The 19,203-nt window shown below is 42.1% G+C and overlaps 1 protein-coding gene across 1 annotated transcript in view; it reads left to right on the top strand.

Annotated features, from left to right (window-relative positions):
• Positions 1-19,203, top strand: part of TRABD2B (TraB domain containing 2B) — a 263,662-nt gene that overhangs the window by 137,407 nt on the left and 107,052 nt on the right. Inside the window, exon 3 of the mRNA XM_085067652.1 lies at positions 5,291-5,437. Within this exon, the coding sequence (XP_084923778.1) occupies positions 5,291-5,437 (147 nt within the window). The remainder of the gene's footprint in view (positions 1-5,290; positions 5,438-19,203) is intronic.

Below are 19,203 nucleotides of genomic sequence, written 5' to 3' on the forward strand. Positions count from 1 at the left end.
GGTGAGTTTCACAGCTCACTAATTCCTAGCAACAGCACAAGAGATTCAAGGAAAGGGGAAACCCGTCTTCTGGAAACCAGTGGAACTGATTTGGGCAAGGACTTTTATTGCTTTTCATTAATCTGGAAAATCAGGGACTTGCATTTTTCTTTATTCTATTTTTTTCCCCCCACAAGTCACTATTTTGACCTGAAACTGTATATTTGATTACAGATTAGGATAACTACAGAAGGAGGAGAACCCCTGCAGAACTGTACATCTCAATATTTATGGTGCAGTTAGTTTTGAACCAAGTAGGACATTGGGCATTTCTTTTCTGGAATTACAGTCTGGGCACTGACAGGATATAGTCACTCAAACACTTCCAGTAATGCTTATTTAGTGTTTGCATTGTGGTGGCACGTGTCCAAAAGAGAGAGCAAAGCAAAACAATAAGTTGCCTGCTCAAGAGCTGACATCATAGTGTGAAATTTAAGTACTTGTTTTTGTGGTATTGTTATTAATCATGGGTCTGTGCAGGGGTCATCCTGTAATTCCAGCTACTGGAGTCCTGTGAATGCAACGCTTGCCTGAGAGTTGCCTTTCATCCTCAAGTCTCCTATGTTGCAAACACACCAGAAGAACACAGCTCCAATTTGTTTTAAGCTTAACAAAAACCATGTTTCTTCTGTTTAATTCCTGAATTTGTTGTCTGTTTTATTAGCAATATATTTCATATGAAGGTTTGGGACCACTGAAGCATTTTATCTGTGAATAAAGCTTTCCTTGTCTTATTTTACAGTTGCTTAATAGATGCTCCCACAGTTTTTTTTTTTCCAGTGTGGCACTATTTCGGGTCTTAGTTAGAAAAATTGAAGAGGTGGTGGATGTGACAACCTTTCCACTTGGTTCCACAGGTGGACAGGTCCACCTGTCCAAACTTGACATAACCAGGAATGATGCTGTATTTGATGAGGATTAACTTGGTTTTTGGTTTTTGCACTTACTTATTCTCTTCATCTAGAGACAAATGCACAGAAGACGGGTAAGGAGAAATCTCTGTGGCACAAAGGCTGTGATTTCTCCTCCTTAGCTATCACATACAGCACTAACATGTTGATGGCCTTCAGGAGCCTTCAAATGTCCAGTCTGAAGCTGGTGACCTGGCACAATAAAAAAAATATGTGAATGTTTGGAACAATACCTTGGAACAAATGGTATTTTCATCTAGCTTTACTCCCAAACCCAAGTTCAATGAAGAACATAATTTCTGGTAGAAAGGCTGGAGTGTTCCTAAGCCCAGTACAGGCTTTCTCTCCCTCTTTAAAAAGGTGCCAGTGATTCTCTAGTTCTGTTTCTGTAGATTAGATTAAAACCAAAAACCAAATTTCATTAAATTATCACACAAAATCAAAATTTCAACCTTACCAATGTGTTTGCAAAACAAAATTCAAACTCTCCAAGGGACAGCTGCTGATAGCAACAGTTTTGGACAGTGTCAGCCTCAAGACCTTAGGATCCACTGTGCTTGTGTCTGCTTGCTTTTTAAGGGGGGTTGGAGCTTTTATAATGCTTTATCTTTTTGAAGGTGAAAGTTAAACACCTAAAACGTACAAACTGACTTATAAATTACTTTTGTAGGTAAACTTTTGTAACCCATGCCTTCTGTTTCTGTGTGACTCCTGGCTCTGTAATCCAGAGGCATGGAGTGGGGGAATACTGTGAGTGTCAAGGTGAGCAGTAAAACTGTTAGTGAAGGTCTTCACTGCTTCACTGCTCCAGCCCCTTTTCCTTGAGATGTCCACAGGCTGTGCAAAATAATTCCTAAAATGTCTGGACCAGTAGTCCCTGGCACTGGGTAGGACTGGTGAGTCCCACTTGCACTGGCACTAAAACCATAGATAGATCTGCCCTGAGGGCTGAACTGGTGTTTCCAAACCCCCAAATAAAATCTCTGTGTTGGGAGAATGACACCACCTGGATTAAAAGGTTGGTCAGTCACAAACGGCAGGGGCCAGAGACAGACAGACCTGCAAAAATGTCTTCAAAGCACACCAGGGTGAGGACCATAAATTGTGTGAATAAAAATGCACTTTCTGAGAGCCAAAGTCATAACTTCCCATTGCTTCCCAGAACAAATCCTGTCTGCTCTGTTTATTAGGTGGGACTGTGTATAGGCAGTCACTCTGAGTGTGTTTATTTTGAAGTCATCAGTTGTTCAGTAATCTCAGGCACCTCTGGGAGATTTAACTCAGATAGAGGATTAGGCTGGGGGTCATGGGGTCATTGATATTAAGATAGAGAGAAAGGAAGGAAAGAGCATTGTTTTTGTGGCATTATCTGAACAGTGAGGAAAAATAAATTCGGGTTTTAAGATGGCTTTAACCTGACTCTGAAGGAAATGGTCTACAAATCCAGCCAGCAAGCAGGCGACTGTGACAAGACCCTGCTTCTCTTTGAATTTGTTTTGAGCCACCAACCAAAACCCATGGTGGTTATGGCTTGATGAAGCAAGACTTCCATAGAAATCTGTCAATTACAGTTTTCCTTTAGCATCTTCAAGTGCTTGAGTTTCTGATTTCAAGTTTCCTCCTACAATAAAATCTCTTGACTTGCTTTTGGGTCAGCAGTTTGAACGCAGCGCTGAGCTCCCCGCGGTGACAGCAGCATGCTGGATGGGTTCAGCTGGTGGCCAGCATCACCTCTAGGGTCCAAAGCTGCTCTGAGGCAGAGAGCAGGGACATGAACATCCTGGCATTAATGAAATCATGGGGCCATCTGCCAAAAAGTCCAAAATAACTCATTCTTTCTCATTTGGAATCTTTGGTGTCTTGTAAGAAGTGAACTCCTACTGTGGAATTCTCTGCAGGCTGATTTTTGAGGAACACATAGACAATTTTCTTTAGGATCTCTAACCCCCTGCAAACATGACTCAAATATTATAGTAGGTTCCAAACTTATTCAGAGGAGAATGACCCAGAGCATTAATGCACAGGACTGGCTTCCCCAGAATGGCAAAAAAATGAAAGAAAGAAAGAAAACCGGGGAGGGAGAAAAAGAGGCATTGGGAGTAAAGTAAGTAAGGATTTGTTTATTGCTTTCTTAATATTTTATCATAAAACACACAGTCTTACCCTCAGGGCTTGTTGGTGGTTTGTATATGTGTGTGTGCCTGTGTGTATACATATTTTTGTATATAAAAATCCAGTAACATCCATTGTTTAAAAAATCAAAAATGAGAAGGATTTTGCTAAAAGCATTTTGGGAAAACCTCTGCTCTCATTTTTCCTGTCAATGTTTTTCTAAGCTTTTATTTTTATTAGTCAAAATGTTTGGAATCCCCAGGAAATCCTGGGATGAACCATTTCCTCTTCGAGCTGTAGCCCTTAGGGGAAAAAGAAAAACCTCAGATCCTTTCAAGCATTAGAAATTTTTGAAACTGTATTTTTTGCATATTTTTTAAATTAGAGAAAAACTAAGTTAGGAAGATGCCTAACTTCAGGCTATGGTCCTGGGAAAGCTTGATCTCTTTGTAGAAAAGCCTGAAGAGACCTTCAGATCTGGGCAAGGAAATCTTTTAGGCTTGGCTCTTAATGGGGAACTGATTGTCGAATTGAGGTATAACAGGTTCAGTTGAAAGACAATCTTCTTTTTTTTCTAAGTAAATTAAAAAATAGCATTTGCTTTTCCTCAGCCAATTTGTGTATGTTAGTTAGCATGTAACAGCTTTTTATTGAGGCTGTTAGTGCCCTGAAGATCCTTTATTATTATTAATATTAACATTATAAATGTTATTATTAATAGTTAAATATCCAATCCTAATTGTTATCTACATGAGCTTTTGCCAGGAATAAATTCAACTTCCTTTCTTTCACCTTCAGATAAACTTCAATGAGAATCATAATTTTAAACTAATAAGAACTTCCATCCTGCAAATACATATGTAAATTGCTGATTTTAAACTCCTCTGGGGTTCACTCCTTGATGTGGGTTCAGTTGCTAAAATGTAAGAAGGTAAGAATTCTTGTCCCAGACTGCAGCCTGGCTGGAGCTCAGCAGGGATTACCTTACCCAGATTTTGAGACAATTGTTATTCTCTGGGAAGGATGGGGCTCTGCTGTTATAGATGAGAAAAGCTCAAAAAGTGGTGCAGTGTGAGGCTGAGGGGTGCAGGAATCTTGTCATGAAAACTGAGATCAATATGATTTTTCAGAACTCTGAATTCGCAGTCACCACATAACACTTTATTTTAGGAAAAGTGTGTTTGTTTATTTATGTAGTTCATGACAAAAGTCTTAACTGCTGTTCTTCTGGTTGATTCATCTACTTTTTATCAAGTTTCTTTGGAAGTTTCTTGGAAAGCTGAACATGAAAAGCCCAGAGTTGGTAGTTTAGTAACTGATATAAATTACTCCCACAGTCTGTCACAAATCTAAAAAGACTTCTGGTAATCCATGTGAAATTTAGTGGTGGGGTTTTTTTTTTTGTTTTTTTGGTTTGGTTTTGTTGGTTTTTTGGGGTGGTTTGTGTGGGGGCTTGTTGTGGTGGTGGTTTTCCTTTTTGTCTGTCTGAGTTTTATTTTTTTGTTTTTTGTTTGGTAATTCAAGAGAAAAAATTTAATATTCAAGGATTTTTATTCTTTGTTACCCAACATTACACAGTAAATAGTGCTTCTGCTTTTTGGTTTTTTTTTCAGGTCTGGGATGGGGATATTGGATCAGTCTGCTGGGACAGTGTTACAAATCTGTATCTCTGTTCTCTCTTTGCAAATGGGGGGGTGAAGCAAGAAAGACTAAAGCAGGGAGACTAATAATAAATTTCCTAAAGTTTCTGTTACTACCAGCTTACACAAAGTCCCAACACAGCACCTGTGATTTCAGAAGTTCAGAAGATTCTGATTTTTTCATCAAAAACCTTTCAGCTGAGTTTGGGCTTTGGATTTAAGTTAGGGGACAGGAAACAGTCAGAGGCAATGGAAGTTTCCTCATTTAGGGATGTTTTCATTCCAGTGTCTGTCATGTAGCAAATTAACCAGCACAGAGAGCCCAAGAATTTTCAAACTGTGGCCTCTGAGCAATATATTTCTGTTGTGAAGTTATACTCTATGGAGAGTATAATAGGGTCTTGCATCTGAATGCATTTCCATTTGGGAATGCCTAAAGACCATCCCTTGTTACTGTGGGCCAGAATGGATCAAGTGAATAGACTTCAGGTGCAGGAAAGTCTTCCAAAGTTTTGTCCTTCAGACTTTGCTGTTTTGATTCCTACTGTATTTAACTTTTCCTCTCTTTTCCTGTCTGTGTTTCTGCAGGTGCTGTTTGCTCTAAACCAAACTCTGCTGCAGCACGAAAGCCTCAGAGCAGGAAGTTTGCAGGCTCCTTACACCACTGAGGATCTCATCAAGCACTACAACTGTGGAGACCTGAATGCTGTGATATTCAACCATGACACTTCTCAGGTGAGCAGAATTGTTCCAGATGAGCCAGATAATTGAGGAAAAATCAGCTGGTTTAATAGCAATATCCCAGTCATCACCTCATATTGTGACTCCTCTTCCCCCTCTTCCTTCCAATGCCCTGAGTTTTCTTTCCACACGTGCCTCATTTGCCTGGTGAGAGAGTGGAATTTCCTCTGTTTTACTCAGGCTCTGGGGAATCATGGAATGGTTTAGGTTCAAAAAGACCTCCAGGATCATCGAGTTAACTGCTAACCCAGCACTGCCAAGTCCACAGCTAAACCGTGTGCCCATCACCACATCCACACGTCTTTTAAATACCTCCAGGGATGGTGACTCCAACACTTCCCTGAGCAGCCTGTTCCAATGCTTGACAGCCCTTTTGATGAATAAATTTTTCCTAACATCCAATCCAAATCTCCCCTAGTGCCGCTTGAGGCTGTTTCCTCTTGTCCTATTGCTTGTTACTAGGAACAAGGAATGGACGGCCTGGAAAACTTTCCAGGGGATGTTCTTGAAAAAAAGTTAATTCTGGATGTTTGGGGCTTTTGAATGCAGACCCCTCATTAAGGGGATGTGTGTGGGGGAATCTTTATAGTGTTTAAGCTTATATATGAAGAGGAAGTGGACCTTATGTAAATACTCTCTAAAGTAAATAACTTCTCAAACATGTCATAATTCAATAATTTTGTATGTGTCTCAGGCAGCCCTTCAGTCTCTGTTTACCTTAGTTATCCAAAGCTATTAAAATCTCTCAAGGGAGCAGAAATCTGCTTTCCAGACCAGTTTGATGCTTCATGGCAAACTGAGATTCTCATTTAATACACAGGTTCCTCTTTCTCTTTTCCTGTTAATTCTGTGAAAACTTGCTCTTTGGATGTCATCTTCAACCAAACTTGGTCTTTGGATGTCATCTCCTTTTTTTGATTAATATTCCCAGGTTCCTGTCTCAGGTGCAGTGACTTACTTGGGGCAAATCTGTGTAAATTTGACAGCCACAGTATTATATATGTCTTGCCAGTGAAACAATTAAATCACAATAGCAGTCTACCATTAACAAATGCAAATCAAGGAAAACTGAGATGGGGTAAGCTCAGTCTATTGATTGGGATAGAGGTCTCTGGGACATTTTATCTTGCCATCACTATCTTGGGGAATTTGAGTTGGAAAAGGTAGAGAACTCATGAGCCCAGAAGGTACTGGAGAAGTCAGTGATTGTAACTATTCCTGCAATGTTGAGGCACAGCACTCAGGGGACAAACAAGGACCATGTAGTGGAATATTTGCCATGGATGCTATGAAAGGACTACTAGTAGTCAAACCCATGAAGACAGTCCTGGTGTCTAAAAGTCCTGTGTCACCTTTTAATCTCCACCAGTGTAATTTCTCCTAATAAGTAAAGCCTTTGTCCCTTAGATGAGTTGTGGTCATTCATAGCAGTTTCATGGACTCACAGACACCTCTGATTTATTGACACACTGTCCTGTGACAGACCTGTGGGTTAGACTTGAGAGGAACCATTTGCTGTGAAAACTTCTTTATCCCTGCAAATTACTGGATCAAGTGTGAGTTTCAAAACAGTGTTAAAGACAGAAGAAAGAAGCCAACAACCAGTCAGAGTTCAAGCGCTGGGTTAGTCATGGTCCCAGAGTGCATGCAGTTGATGGAGATTATAACGCTTACAGGCCATGGAAAATTAAAATCCCTCTATGTATACTGGTCCCTGCAGAACTCTAAATATTGTGCAGTACTGTTGGGTAAAGAGTTTTTTGTTTGGTAGTGTTTTTATAAACCAACTTTATACCATTTATTTTAACTGCAAGCAGAACAAAATAGAAAATTAAAACGTAAAATAAACTCCCTATTCAAGTCAGGTTCTGCCAGATGGGGTCATTCCAAAGCTTGTTCTGTGTGGTTTTTTGCAAGGATGAAAGACTCTGTCTGTCGTGGAGAGATTTTGCCATTTGGTTACCAAATTAGATTAGCCTGGCTCAGATACTGCACATGAAAGATCCCCCGTGGGATTTCTCTCTGGAGACATTAAATGTAGGCACAGGGATTTTATCATGTGCTGAGTCTGTTGCAGTTCAGGGCAGATCCCCCTGCCAGTCTTGAGAGACAAGAGTGCCACAGTGATTTTAGAAGGTGTGTCCATTCTTCCATGATATCCAGCTGCTGGCCCAACTCTTCAGAGGTCTGATAAGAGCTGGAGCTGGTACTGCTAACACAACTTTAAAATAGCACATAGAATGGAACAAAAGATCAGGAATGGTGTTGTAAGAATCAACCCCTGTAAGAGTAGTGGAGGCCAGGAATTCAGCTCCATCCAGTGCAGCCCAGGAGGACTGCAGAAGGATGTGACTCTCACTCTCTGAGGATTGATTTGGGAGGCTGTTTGAGGTTATTCTTGCCTGCTTATCCCTTGAAGGTTAGCAGGAGCTGCAGAATAAGGTGAAACTGTCCATCAGTCGACTCAGTTCAGAGCTGACAGTTGAGGTGGCTGTAATGGACTGGGAAGGAGGTGACAAAGTCTAAGGTCACTGTGGGGACGGTGGCAGGGAGAAGGAGAGGATTTATTTGGGTGCAGTAACTTTTAAATGCCTCCTGTGTGACTCTTTAGAGATGAAGCATCTTCTGTAGCTGTCTGCAAGATGCTGAGGTGCCTTTAGAGCAAAAATCATCCCGGAGCAGAAGGAAAGACCAGAAGAGGAAATACCAGCCCTGTTGACCTGACATGTAACAGATTAGTTCCTTGAGCCTCTTCAGCCTCCCCAAGAGAGTTTGGGAAATGTGCAGCTTCCAGCACATTCCTGAGTCCTGCAGCATTTGGGAGGAGAGGGCAGAGTCCTTCTGGGACTAAGACTGTGCCGAGGGGGTGCACAGACAGGATGATGCTGGGAGGAAAGTGCAGGGAAAGGTATTTCCCAGTCCAAAGCAGGTTTTAGGTCAGAGGACAAATCCTTTGTCACCCATGGGTAGGGACAGGACCACCCCAGGGAGATGCTGCTCACCTTGGGGTTGGGAAGTGCAGCTTAGCCAGGGTGCCCAGAATAAGGGAGTGTGAGCAGGGCCCAAATCCCTGACTCTTTCCTTTCCCAGAGCCATCAGGCCTGGGGATAGCAGAGGACTTAACAAATCCTTCTCAGCTTCAGTGGGTTTTTTAAATTTTATTTTAATTTAAAACAGTGAAAGAGGAAACACCTCTGCTTTCCTGTGGTTATATTGCATTCATCATTCCTCTCCCTCCCTCCATTTTTTTAAAAATTTTGTTTCCATGCACCATTTTTCCACATGTAAAAATCCTTATTTTAACTTAGTAAAATTTTAAGGGGCTGAGTTTACTAAGTTAGACTATGACTCAAAAGTGGAGTAGGAAACATCTCTTTCTTCAGTAGCCTTCTTTAAACTCTTGATTCTCTTGTGACTTTCACAATCAAGAAACTTATGTTGAGGCTTCTGGGCAGAGAGTCAAAATGATACCAAAGAGAAAGTATTCTAAGCTAAAGATAGGATGGGTGTATTTTCTGCTCTTCCTCCAGACTTCTCCCCGCCTCAAAGAAGTCAGTTTCTTTCTCTGCTTTTGTAAATGTTCCCTAAAAGCAAAAATGTATTGGATTAGATCAGTACTTTCAACTTCTGTATTCTGTCTGAAGCTCTCACAAGAGAATTGAGGTCAGTGTGTCCAAAAGTATTAAAGTGCAAAAAAACCTTTTAGTTTAAAATTAGGAAATTATCTGTCTCCAGATGAAACTTTTTTTACCTGAGACAGTTGAGGAATTGTCTAATGGCCCAAAGCCTCAGTGAAGAAAAGGTAGGGTGCAGAATAATTTAATGTGTGGGATTTTTTGCACCATTTACTTCCTGTGGTCAGTTTTGAGCTATTCAGTTTTTAAGGACAGTTCTGTAAAGCAGATTCATCTTTACCAGCATGGAATCAGCTGGTTTTATGCTTCCTTGTGTTCCTATGTACACTTTATCAAGAGGAAAATTGAAAATCTGAGGCTGAGATTTTTCTCCTTCAACTTTCCCCAAAAATTATAGCTGTGGTCTCCAGCTATTGTCTCTCATCTTCTGTCCCCAGCCATTGTCCTGACCTGAGGAGAGGCTCCAGGAGAAGATGTTTTTTCCTCTCTCCTTGCTGATGTGGCATGTCAGAGACCTGCAGCTTTGCTGATGACTTTATAGACAATTTCTACTGGCCCAGCTATCCAGGCTTCATCCTTGCTATTTGTCTGTCCCATTTGGGGTTAACAGCACAGTGCAAGAGTCATACCTGACACTTCCAAAGCATCTTTCATCCAGGGAGCCTTTATGGTTTGTGTGTTAGACTGTATTGAGAGCCCATTGAAGTAGTAGAGAGTATTTCTATGCCTTCAGCAGGCTTTGAATTCATCCCAGTGAGCCCAGCCATCACTGGATACCAAAATGGATAAATCAAGTGAGTGACTAACCCAGTTTACAGGCTTTGTGCTCAGCTCAGCATAATGATCTTCTCATTGCCAGGAGTTGTACTGTCTTGACTTCATCCCACAGGGTTAAACAAGCTGTGCAGTGAAGTTGTTTGGTGGTGACCACAGCTTGCAGACAGATCTCAACCCATTTCAGGTGCTGTGCCCTCTCCTTCAAGCTGTGTCCATCAAAAATGACCAAGCTTGTTGGATACCTTACTAGAATGATGCCAACCATATCTCAGGTTGCCTCTGCAGTTCAAAATGCCATGGGTTGGAGGGGATTTATGTAGTAGGTGTTGCCTTCTGAAAAGCATATGATGATCTTGATAACATGACCTTTGAGATTCATATGCTAAGCCCATGTCAGTATCAGTTTCCCTAAACTAAAGAATAAAATGTTTTGTGCCTCACTTCACAAGGCACTTGCTGTTCATAAATCACCAGGTTGTGTTATGTACCCCTTTAAAAATGTTATCATCCTTCACTGAATCCTGTCCTTTAAGATTTAAGGGTCCTGATAATTCTAATTACATCATTAACTTGCCCCGTTGTCATTTTGGATAAAATACAACTGGATTTCTGGCTCACTTCTCAAATCAATGAGACCTATCTGTGGAATGCTCCAGCTTCAGTAACTGCAGAAACACCCAGCTGAGACCATTAGGTAGAGTGTTGAATGACAAGCAGACCTAATTTGTCCAAGGAATGGAGTTTTATCTAGGGCAGAGGAAGATAAATCCACAAGCTGAAGGCACAGCTATTGTAAGGCAGCGCTTTGGAAGCCTCTTATCGTTCTCAGCCGTAACAAAGTGCAGGCGAACTGGCACAGCCTCCCATCCTTCCAGGGAAAATGATTGTGGGCTTTCCAGCAGAGCAAGTGCAAGGTTGTCTGGGGCACCAGGGGAGCCATCCCACGAGTTTCCCATTGTGGGTCCAGGCAGAGAGTCAGCCACGCTTCCAGGAGTGCTTGTCAGGAGGACATTGATGTCACCCTGACGCCAGCCGGGCGTTTGGTGACACCAACACTCAGTGCTGCCTGTCCCTCACCTTCTCCTCTCTGCAGAGGGGTTGCCTTCCCACAGCTCTGAAAAGCTCCTGCTCTACTGTGCTGGGATCATCATTTCTTCCCACTTGCACCTGAGCTACAGCTCCGTGTTTTGGTACACTGTGAGCATTTGGAAGTGAAAAAACAGAAGTGTAGCCAAAATTTTCAGAGTCTAATTTTCATATTATGTCAGAACAGGATTCCAGATTGGAGCAATATTGTATTTTGGCTTATGTGTTTCAGAAAATTGGTTGCAGATCCAGACTGAGAGTGAAGTCTACTTCTTGATGACAGTGCTGGGGAAAACACTGCAGAGATTGTTTTTTTATTAATAATCTGGAACATGCCCAGATAATTTTCATGCTACAGGTTTTGAAAATAGGCTATTCTTGCTTGAAAATTTTCATTACATGTTTGCATTTGGAGTTGTTTTACCTTGGAAGTTCTTTCCCTCCTCTTTCCATGAAGAAAGCAAAGGGAGAGAACAGAGAGTCAGAGAGAAATTGGAACAAGACATTTAAAAGCTTTTTCTTTCAGACTGCTGCATTATTAGAAAAAGAACATATTTATCTACAGAAAAGGGCTGATTTACATTAAAACATTTAGGGATTGTTGACTATCTGTATGTATTAGTAAGGGAATAAAATATAAATGAGTATGAAAGAGTGATTGGTAAAAACATTTGCAGTTCAAGGTGCTGCTTTCTGTGCAATTCTGTATGTTTGCTGTAAAGCATTTACTTTCCATTCTTTTTAAAGAGCTGGTTTATGAAGTGTTTCTTGGAAAGACTTGTTCAAGAGAAATGAAAAAGACTTGTTAGTCTTTTAAACAGTATCTTGTTGGTTGAATGTTCAAAATGCTTTTTCTTTGTGTTTCATCTAGATGTATTTGCTCCTCATTATGACAGTGAGAGGGGAAAACGTGGAACAGGGGGGCAGCTTGGTTGGTTTGGCAGGACTGGGCAGGATTAGTATCACACATTATTGAAAAGGCTGTGTTCTTGGGTACTCCTGGACACAATATTTCCTGATCTGCCACTGTCACTGTGCATTACAAATGGTGAATGCCATGGATCAGGGATCTCCAGTGTAAACTGGTTGAGCTCTCTGATGGTGACTTCAGACCTGGATCTTTTGTCCTCTGAGAGAGTTGGTGCTGATAAACCCAAAGGCTGATAGAGTTCCACCAGCTTAGGTGCAAAGAAACCCATTTCAAAGGTGACTTTCAAAGGTGATTATTCCTTATTTTTATCCTCACTGGTCCTCATTCCATTTCTGAATGCTTTCTTGGAGATGTTCTCTATCTTTTCATCTGGTACTAGACCTCTCAAATAACCCCACCTTAAAGAAAATTAAAATCAGTTCAAAAGCAATCATCCAGTTTGTTTCAGATGCCAGGATAACTAGGAAGCTGGTTGGACTGGGAGAAGCCTCGATTTTTTTCTAGGACCAAACAGGAAGGCAGAGCCACCTCTGCAATGCACTCCCCTGAGTGTCATCTCCGGAGGTCTCGTGTCCAGCCCAGCTGCTGTTGTGTTGCAAACCAGATTTCTGCTCCTTGCTAAGTTATGTGATATTGTGCAAAGCCTATATTTTGGATCAGACTCGCCTCGGGTTAAAATCATATTGCAAACTTCATATACACGTTCAGACTTTTCCTAGAATCCCACTAAACAGGGATGGAAAGAAATTCATTGAAGAGCCCTGAACAATATATATCCAAGACAACAAACCTGGGTTTGTACCCACTACTAACCAGCTGTTCTCCCACTGTGTGTAACAGAAGACAAAATGAAAAATACCTTTGGAAAAAGAATTGCAGTTCTTTAATAAACCAACCCCAAACCCAAACCTTCTGGCCCCAGTTTTTTCACTTTATTGCCCTGCTTTGCCCTTTGATCAGTATCTTTACTTGGGTGTCATGGCAATATAATAGGTGATGGTTTTAGTGTCAGAACAGAAAAAAATATTCTTCGTCAAAGAAAAGAAAGCATTTGGAAGGGAAATAGAAAAACTTGAACTTTTCCATATGTTTGCAAGCTCATGAAAGCTGGCCTCAAAAAAATCCCGATGTTAAAAGGGTTTTAAGTGTGGCAAGAGTATCATTAGGTAGTTAAGATTTACCCTCCCCTCCAAAACCCAAACCTTTATTTGCATACACTGCAGGGTTGTCGTCCTTAGTCAATTAATGAGCAGGTCCCTGTAATCTGGTCCTAAATATACACCACATATCTGGGTGAAGCCTGCAGAAAGGGGGCCAGGATCATTGTTCTGACTGTGTTTTGTTAAGACTTCTTTAATCAAAACATTGATTCAGATAGAGAGGCTGGCTGCATATTTTGGCATCGCAACCAAGGGGAGCAGGGATGGGGTTGGGGTGGGGAGGGAGGCCTTGGAGGAGGGGTTGATGTTGCTTGCTTCTTCTTTTTCTTTTTTTTTTTTCCTAAGTGCTTGGAAAGCAGCTATTTAACTGGTGTGGAAAAACAAATAGAAAACATACATGGAGGTCATGACTTCTCAGGGATTTGTTGAAAGTCTTTTTTAACAGGAATCGAAGTATCACCCCCCAAGCTGTGTGTGAGTGTGCAAGATGCACACAGCCCATCCCTGTGGCCTTTCTGCCTTTTTTTATTTTAATAACATGTTTTCTTTTGGCCCAAATGGACAGAGAAGGTAGAACTAGGCAGGACACACAGCTGTTGTTTGGCCAGGTGCCACCTGGAAGAACAGCCCCAGCAGGATGGGTCTGCTGCTCCCAGGGAGGATCTCCACACAGGTGCAGCGGGGCTGAAACTGCAGATCAGGAGTGTCCAAGGGCTGCAGCCCACCCTGCCTGAAGGCATCTTTACACTCAGGCCAGCAATGACTCCTTCAGCTTTCCTGCAGAGCTGGTTTTTAAAAGTGTCATGCACTGTCCATAGAGACTTCCACTGGCTTTTCAGTTCAGCCTGCTTTTCCCTTCCACATCTTCTCTTATTTGTAATTTTCCTGCATTTTACAAGTTTAGATGCTCAAGTGGCTTCTAGACCTGAGGTAGCCAGTTTGAAACTCCAAGCCCTCTGTTCTCACACTCAAGTTGCCATGGCATGCTGAGAGGTATCTCACTAGCTTTGAATCAGAGATGCCAATTACAGAAAGCTCACTGGCGTGAGCTGCAGTGTAACTGCAACATCTAATGGACCATGAGCAGTGATGGGTGCTGGGCAGGGATTAGCTCATGGCTAGAAATGGCTCCCCAGAGCTAATCCCAAGAAATGTTCTTGCTTGTGCTCTTAGACTTCTTTCCTCCTTCACTTCCTTTCAAGCAAAAAGCATTTTTGCCTTTCTTTCCCCCCATCCAACTCTGGAAAAGGGAAAGGAGTGATGGAACTTAACTTTACTCTGAAGGTTAAAGACTCCTTTTACAATCCACTCAGACTTCCAATATATTACTTTAAATTTTGGCACTTAAAAGAAGGCTGCAATGGGTTAATCACATTCTCAAACTGTTGCTCCTTTCTTCTTTCCCTTTTCCATAACAAGCTGAAAGCTTATCTTCTTGGCAACTGCCAGCATTGAGCTTTGGGCTAAATCAGTTTAACCTGACACTCCCTCCTTGGCCATTGCTGGTCTCCCTCATGATGGAAACTTGGGAATGCTGGAGGAAAACCAGTTGAGTTGGCAGCATCTTCTGCTTTTGCAGCAGCCATGTCCTCCTCGTGGAGATACTTGTTCTCACAACCCATTCACTTTGCACTATTTCAATCCTTCCTATCAGAGGCTGCAGTAAGAGGATATTGCTCTCCCTGATGCCAGAAGGGTCCATAAATCAGAGGAAAACAGGTGTCTTCCAAGTCCAGAGCAGTATATTTTGCAACCCTGCAGTAAAAGCCACAATGCCTTGTCAAGGCTGGTTAAGAGGAGGGTGTCCTCCCTTCAGAAAGGAATGATAACTCGAGCTCAGATGTCAGCCTCTGACCCAAGAAGGGCTGGTGTGAATTTAGGGCCATTCAGTTTGCTGGAGGAGCCAGCAGGTTTTGGGATGCTGCTGTGGCTCCCTGGCAGCCCCCATAAGCTGCCTGTCAGCTCTTGAGATCCTTATCTTGCATAGTGCTGTCAGCTGTATAAAGGTTCCTGACCTGCATGGTGCAGGGAAAATCCTTCAAAGCAGAATCCCTTACTTGTCTTTTTGGCCTCTGCCCCCGTAAAGCTCATAAACCAGAAGACTAATAAAGAGAACCCAATCTTTATCATGTTTTAAAAAAATTAATGTGGTTGTCGTGATCTGGGAACAACTCCCTGCTCCCAACTGGAGATAAAGATTTTGAGTATGGAGGTGGAGCCCTCCTGTCAGGGAAAGATGGATGGGGCTTGTATTGAGGTGCTGGACTGAAACTCTGGAAGCTGATGGCCAGCTCTCTGCCTTGCCACAGATGTCCCTTTTGACCCTGGGTGTGCCACCTCCTGTTTTCTCTATTTAGCCTGTGAATGCTCTGGGGAGAGAAGGAGAAATAAAGCAATGAGGCATTTCCATTATTAAGAGATTCCCCTGCAGCTGTTGGTGATGATGCTGCACTTGCAGCAGTCTGTAGTTTGAATATTTCACAGCAGGTGAGGCTGGAAATTCCTAAGTCATCTGCCAGTTAGGATGGTGGGAGAGAGGAGTCTCAAAAACCAAGAGAGTTGACCAAGATATAGGAAGATAATAGCTGGAGAGGTTTTAGGATCACTGTATTTTTCACAGCAGAGGTTGGCTTCCCGTTTCCCTATTTCAGCTTCCTCTTCTCCATCTGCAGGTGGAATTATGGTTAAAGATCACCACTGCCCACAAGCAGCTGAGGAAAGCCACACAGCCCTTTATTACAGTGTTGGTACTATTGGCTTTTGATTGACATAATATTAGAGTTTGAATGCACATTCCAGAAATACACTCTCATCACGGGAAAAGAACAAGGCTAAACAAGGTTATCAGAGGATTGGGAAGTGTAGTGCATGGGAGTAGGAGTGATAACATTGTTACTCCACATCTGATAGTGATTTGATACTGCACTGAGTCTAGAGCAGTTCCACTGTAGCCAATAAATCCTAAGCAGGAAAAAAATACTTAATCAAAGTTGATGGTGCTTATCTGTGTCCAAAAAAATTATTTGCAGATAGATATTCACAACTCTGGCATTGTGCCTCTGCCCAGAATATTTGTCCAAATATTAAAAAATAGTAAATAAAAAAATGTGTCCATGAATTTTCAGCTGAACTTTGGCAGTAAGCCCTAAATGTGATAAAAGACTCTGCACCAATATATTTTGCTTTATTTTTTTTTGTCTTTCTCTCTGTCTCTACAGACAAAGCTGACAGCATAGCATAGGTCTTGAGTTATGGCTGATGCATTTTTCTAAACTAAAGTATCTTGTTAGCCCTTATGCTAATGATTGCAGCAGAATCCAAGCCCCTGTGGAAATTTATGGGAAGAAAGGTTACTGCTGAGCATTGTCTTGGACTTTGGATCTTCCTTTGGGTCCCTCCAGAGCTAGACTGAGCCAGTGCCTTGTGTGTAACATCAAGGTAGAAAGTCTTGCTTGTCCCCATTTTACAGATGGACTTTTGAGAGACAGGAGGAATAAAGCCAAATGCTTCAAAGACCCTTAGTGGAGGTTAAGTGCTGAGTTTCCTTTGAAGGTTTAAACCCAAATGACATGCTTGTGATCATGTAAGAGATTTGTATCACCCATGGGAGCACAACCATTTTTTCAGGGTAGTGTCATAACCACTCCACAATCCTTCCTCTTTCTTCTCCCTCAAGCTCCCACTGACTTCAAAGGTGAAGAATTATGGCCCACATCCCACAGCACTGTGAGCTCAGACGTGTGTACAGAGCTTTATCCACACATATATTCCATCAGGGATACTGACTCAAGTAAAACTACACAGACAGTGGGGAGAGGAAGAAATTTTTGCAAGGCTGGGATTTCTTTTTTATTCTCATAGTCCCTTCCTTTAACTTCAAAAGTTTAACTGAGAAATGCAGGGTGTACCTAATGACTGAGTTTGGGGTCCATCTGTACTGTCCATAGGAGAGCTGTAACCGAGAGAAAACAGGAATAGGAAAAAGGTGGAGTGCTAACTTAGTAAGTAAAACAAAATATTCTTTATTTTGAACACCTCAATGAGAAACATTATTGATTTTCCACTAGAATTTTATATATATAAATATATATATGAGTTGGTTGGGTTCTTAGAAAACTGCACAGCTTGCAGAGACTGGAAGTAAAGAATCTGTTTATGTCTTATGTATCCACTACAACTGAGCACACCCCAGGTAATGTGTTTTTCTGCTGATCCAACTGTTACTCTCCTAGGTGAACAGCAAAATTAGAATTTGAATTTTTCAATAGTCACATAATCCATTTCATTGTAGATTTAAATACTGGTGGCAATATTCAGCTATTGTTAGGGGATCAGTCCCTCACCCAGTGGCACAGCAAATGTCTCATTCATTCTCAGTTCAAAACCAACAGATACACATCATTAAAATGTTTGAATTAATTTTTGCACTGAATGGAAAACAAAAGTAGAAGAGGGAAGGTGAATCCTTTTGGTGCATATTTAGCCCATCCTTTTAAAATAACAGATCTACTCTTTTCAAAAAAATCCCCCAAACTTAAATTCTGGCTCCAGTTAACAGTTTCCTAATTGCGTGTGACTGTTTCTTGACTTCCTGATCCCTGTCTGGTTTAGAGGTTTCTTAAATCAACAGGAGCAGCTGTCTCCCTGAAGCCAGGCATGGTGTGTGTCACTGACTGTGGAAAGGACCTGGACACAGGGAGGAGCAGAGGTGATTAATGGGGCAAATGTCACAGCTCAGAGTGTGGTTACACTACTGTGTAGGGGCATACTTACTGCAGTCATTTATCTTCTGTCCTCTGCCACACACACGCAGAAACACACGTGCAGATTTTATTTTTGCCAGGCATTAGAAATGCAGGAATGCACCCAGTGCAGCAGGACCTGTAGCTGATGATGTGCCTCTCTAGGTGATGCCTTTCTTGCTTCGTTCCTTGGAAAAGCACTAGAAACACTGACAAAATCCAGTCCTTGGTTTTAAGTTTATCTCTCTGCCGTTGGCAAACGTTTTCCCATAGAAGAGAAGGAAAGAAAGGAAGGGGGGGAAAAAGGCAAGTAAATGGCTCTGTTTTGTGTACTGTATTTTGGGTTAGATAAAGAGAAGGAACAAACTGTCAGTTAAATGTGGGTGTAGGATTGCAAGTGAGGGAGTTGCACAAGGCAAGGAAAGGTGCTTCCCTTCTTGGCAAAGACCTTGTTGGTCAAGGTCTAACTACAACATCTGGTTTTGGGCTAGCTAGACCTCTATCATCAGTGGGATGCACAAAGCTGCTTGGTCCCCCAGCATTGCTGCTCCTGCTTTGTGTAGCAGCAGGCTGTGCTCACAGGCAAGGCTGTACCTTGCTTTCCCCAGAGCATCTCAAGTGATTCAAGATCAGCTCCTAGCCTTCCCTTCAGCCAGAAACAGGGAATGAGACTTCTCTTATGTGAGTGTTGAGCCTTCAGATGCTTCCAGAAAATGTCACCTTCCAGTTCAGTGCCCAAACTTCCCTGACTCCTGCCTGAGCTACATCAAGCCGTTAAGCACAGAGCCCCAGCACAGACAAGATGGAAAGGCTTGTGATATCTCCATGGACCAATCGATTTGTAGCTTTGCATTACAGAGGTTACTGCAAGTGTAAAATGGCTACTCATTTCTCAGACTTCATTCCTACAATATAAATCTCTCCTTGTTTTTTACCAGGAATGGAAGCCACTATGTCCTTTGCTGCTGTAGCCAGCAGCATTTTATCTCTTTGACATTGTCACTCTGCTCCTGCATCCCTTTGAGACAAACAAGTATTCTTGCCAGATATGGAGGCAGCTTCCTTGGGTTTTTACAGGAAACTGGTGTCTCCACTAGGTCTGGCTTAATGGGACTTATTACTTGTTGAGTGCTGGCTACAGGCTAAACTGAGAACAAGGTGCAAAGTACTTGCATGCTCTGAGGAGTTCAGGAGGTGCATTGGTGATGCCAAATCATGCTGGAAAGCCTGGAGGAAGGAATGACTCAGGGTAATGCAACTGAACCCTTGGAGAAGGACATGCTGTGAGGAGCATGGTGATTTGGCAAAGCAGGTTGAGAAGTCATTTGGAAAACCAAAGGTCCAGCTGGTCTGTGAGACCCAATAGGCTGGGGCACGGTCCCTGTCATGGAGTGTTGTCTCCATCCCCTTGGGATCCCCTGGTTCAGAT

This window comes from Lichenostomus cassidix, chromosome 8 (genome assembly GCF_008360975.1).
Source record: "Lichenostomus cassidix isolate B80296 chromosome 8, HeHo_3.0, whole genome shotgun sequence".
In the NCBI taxonomy this organism is placed as follows: domain Eukaryota; kingdom Metazoa; phylum Chordata; class Aves; order Passeriformes; family Meliphagidae; genus Lichenostomus; species Lichenostomus cassidix.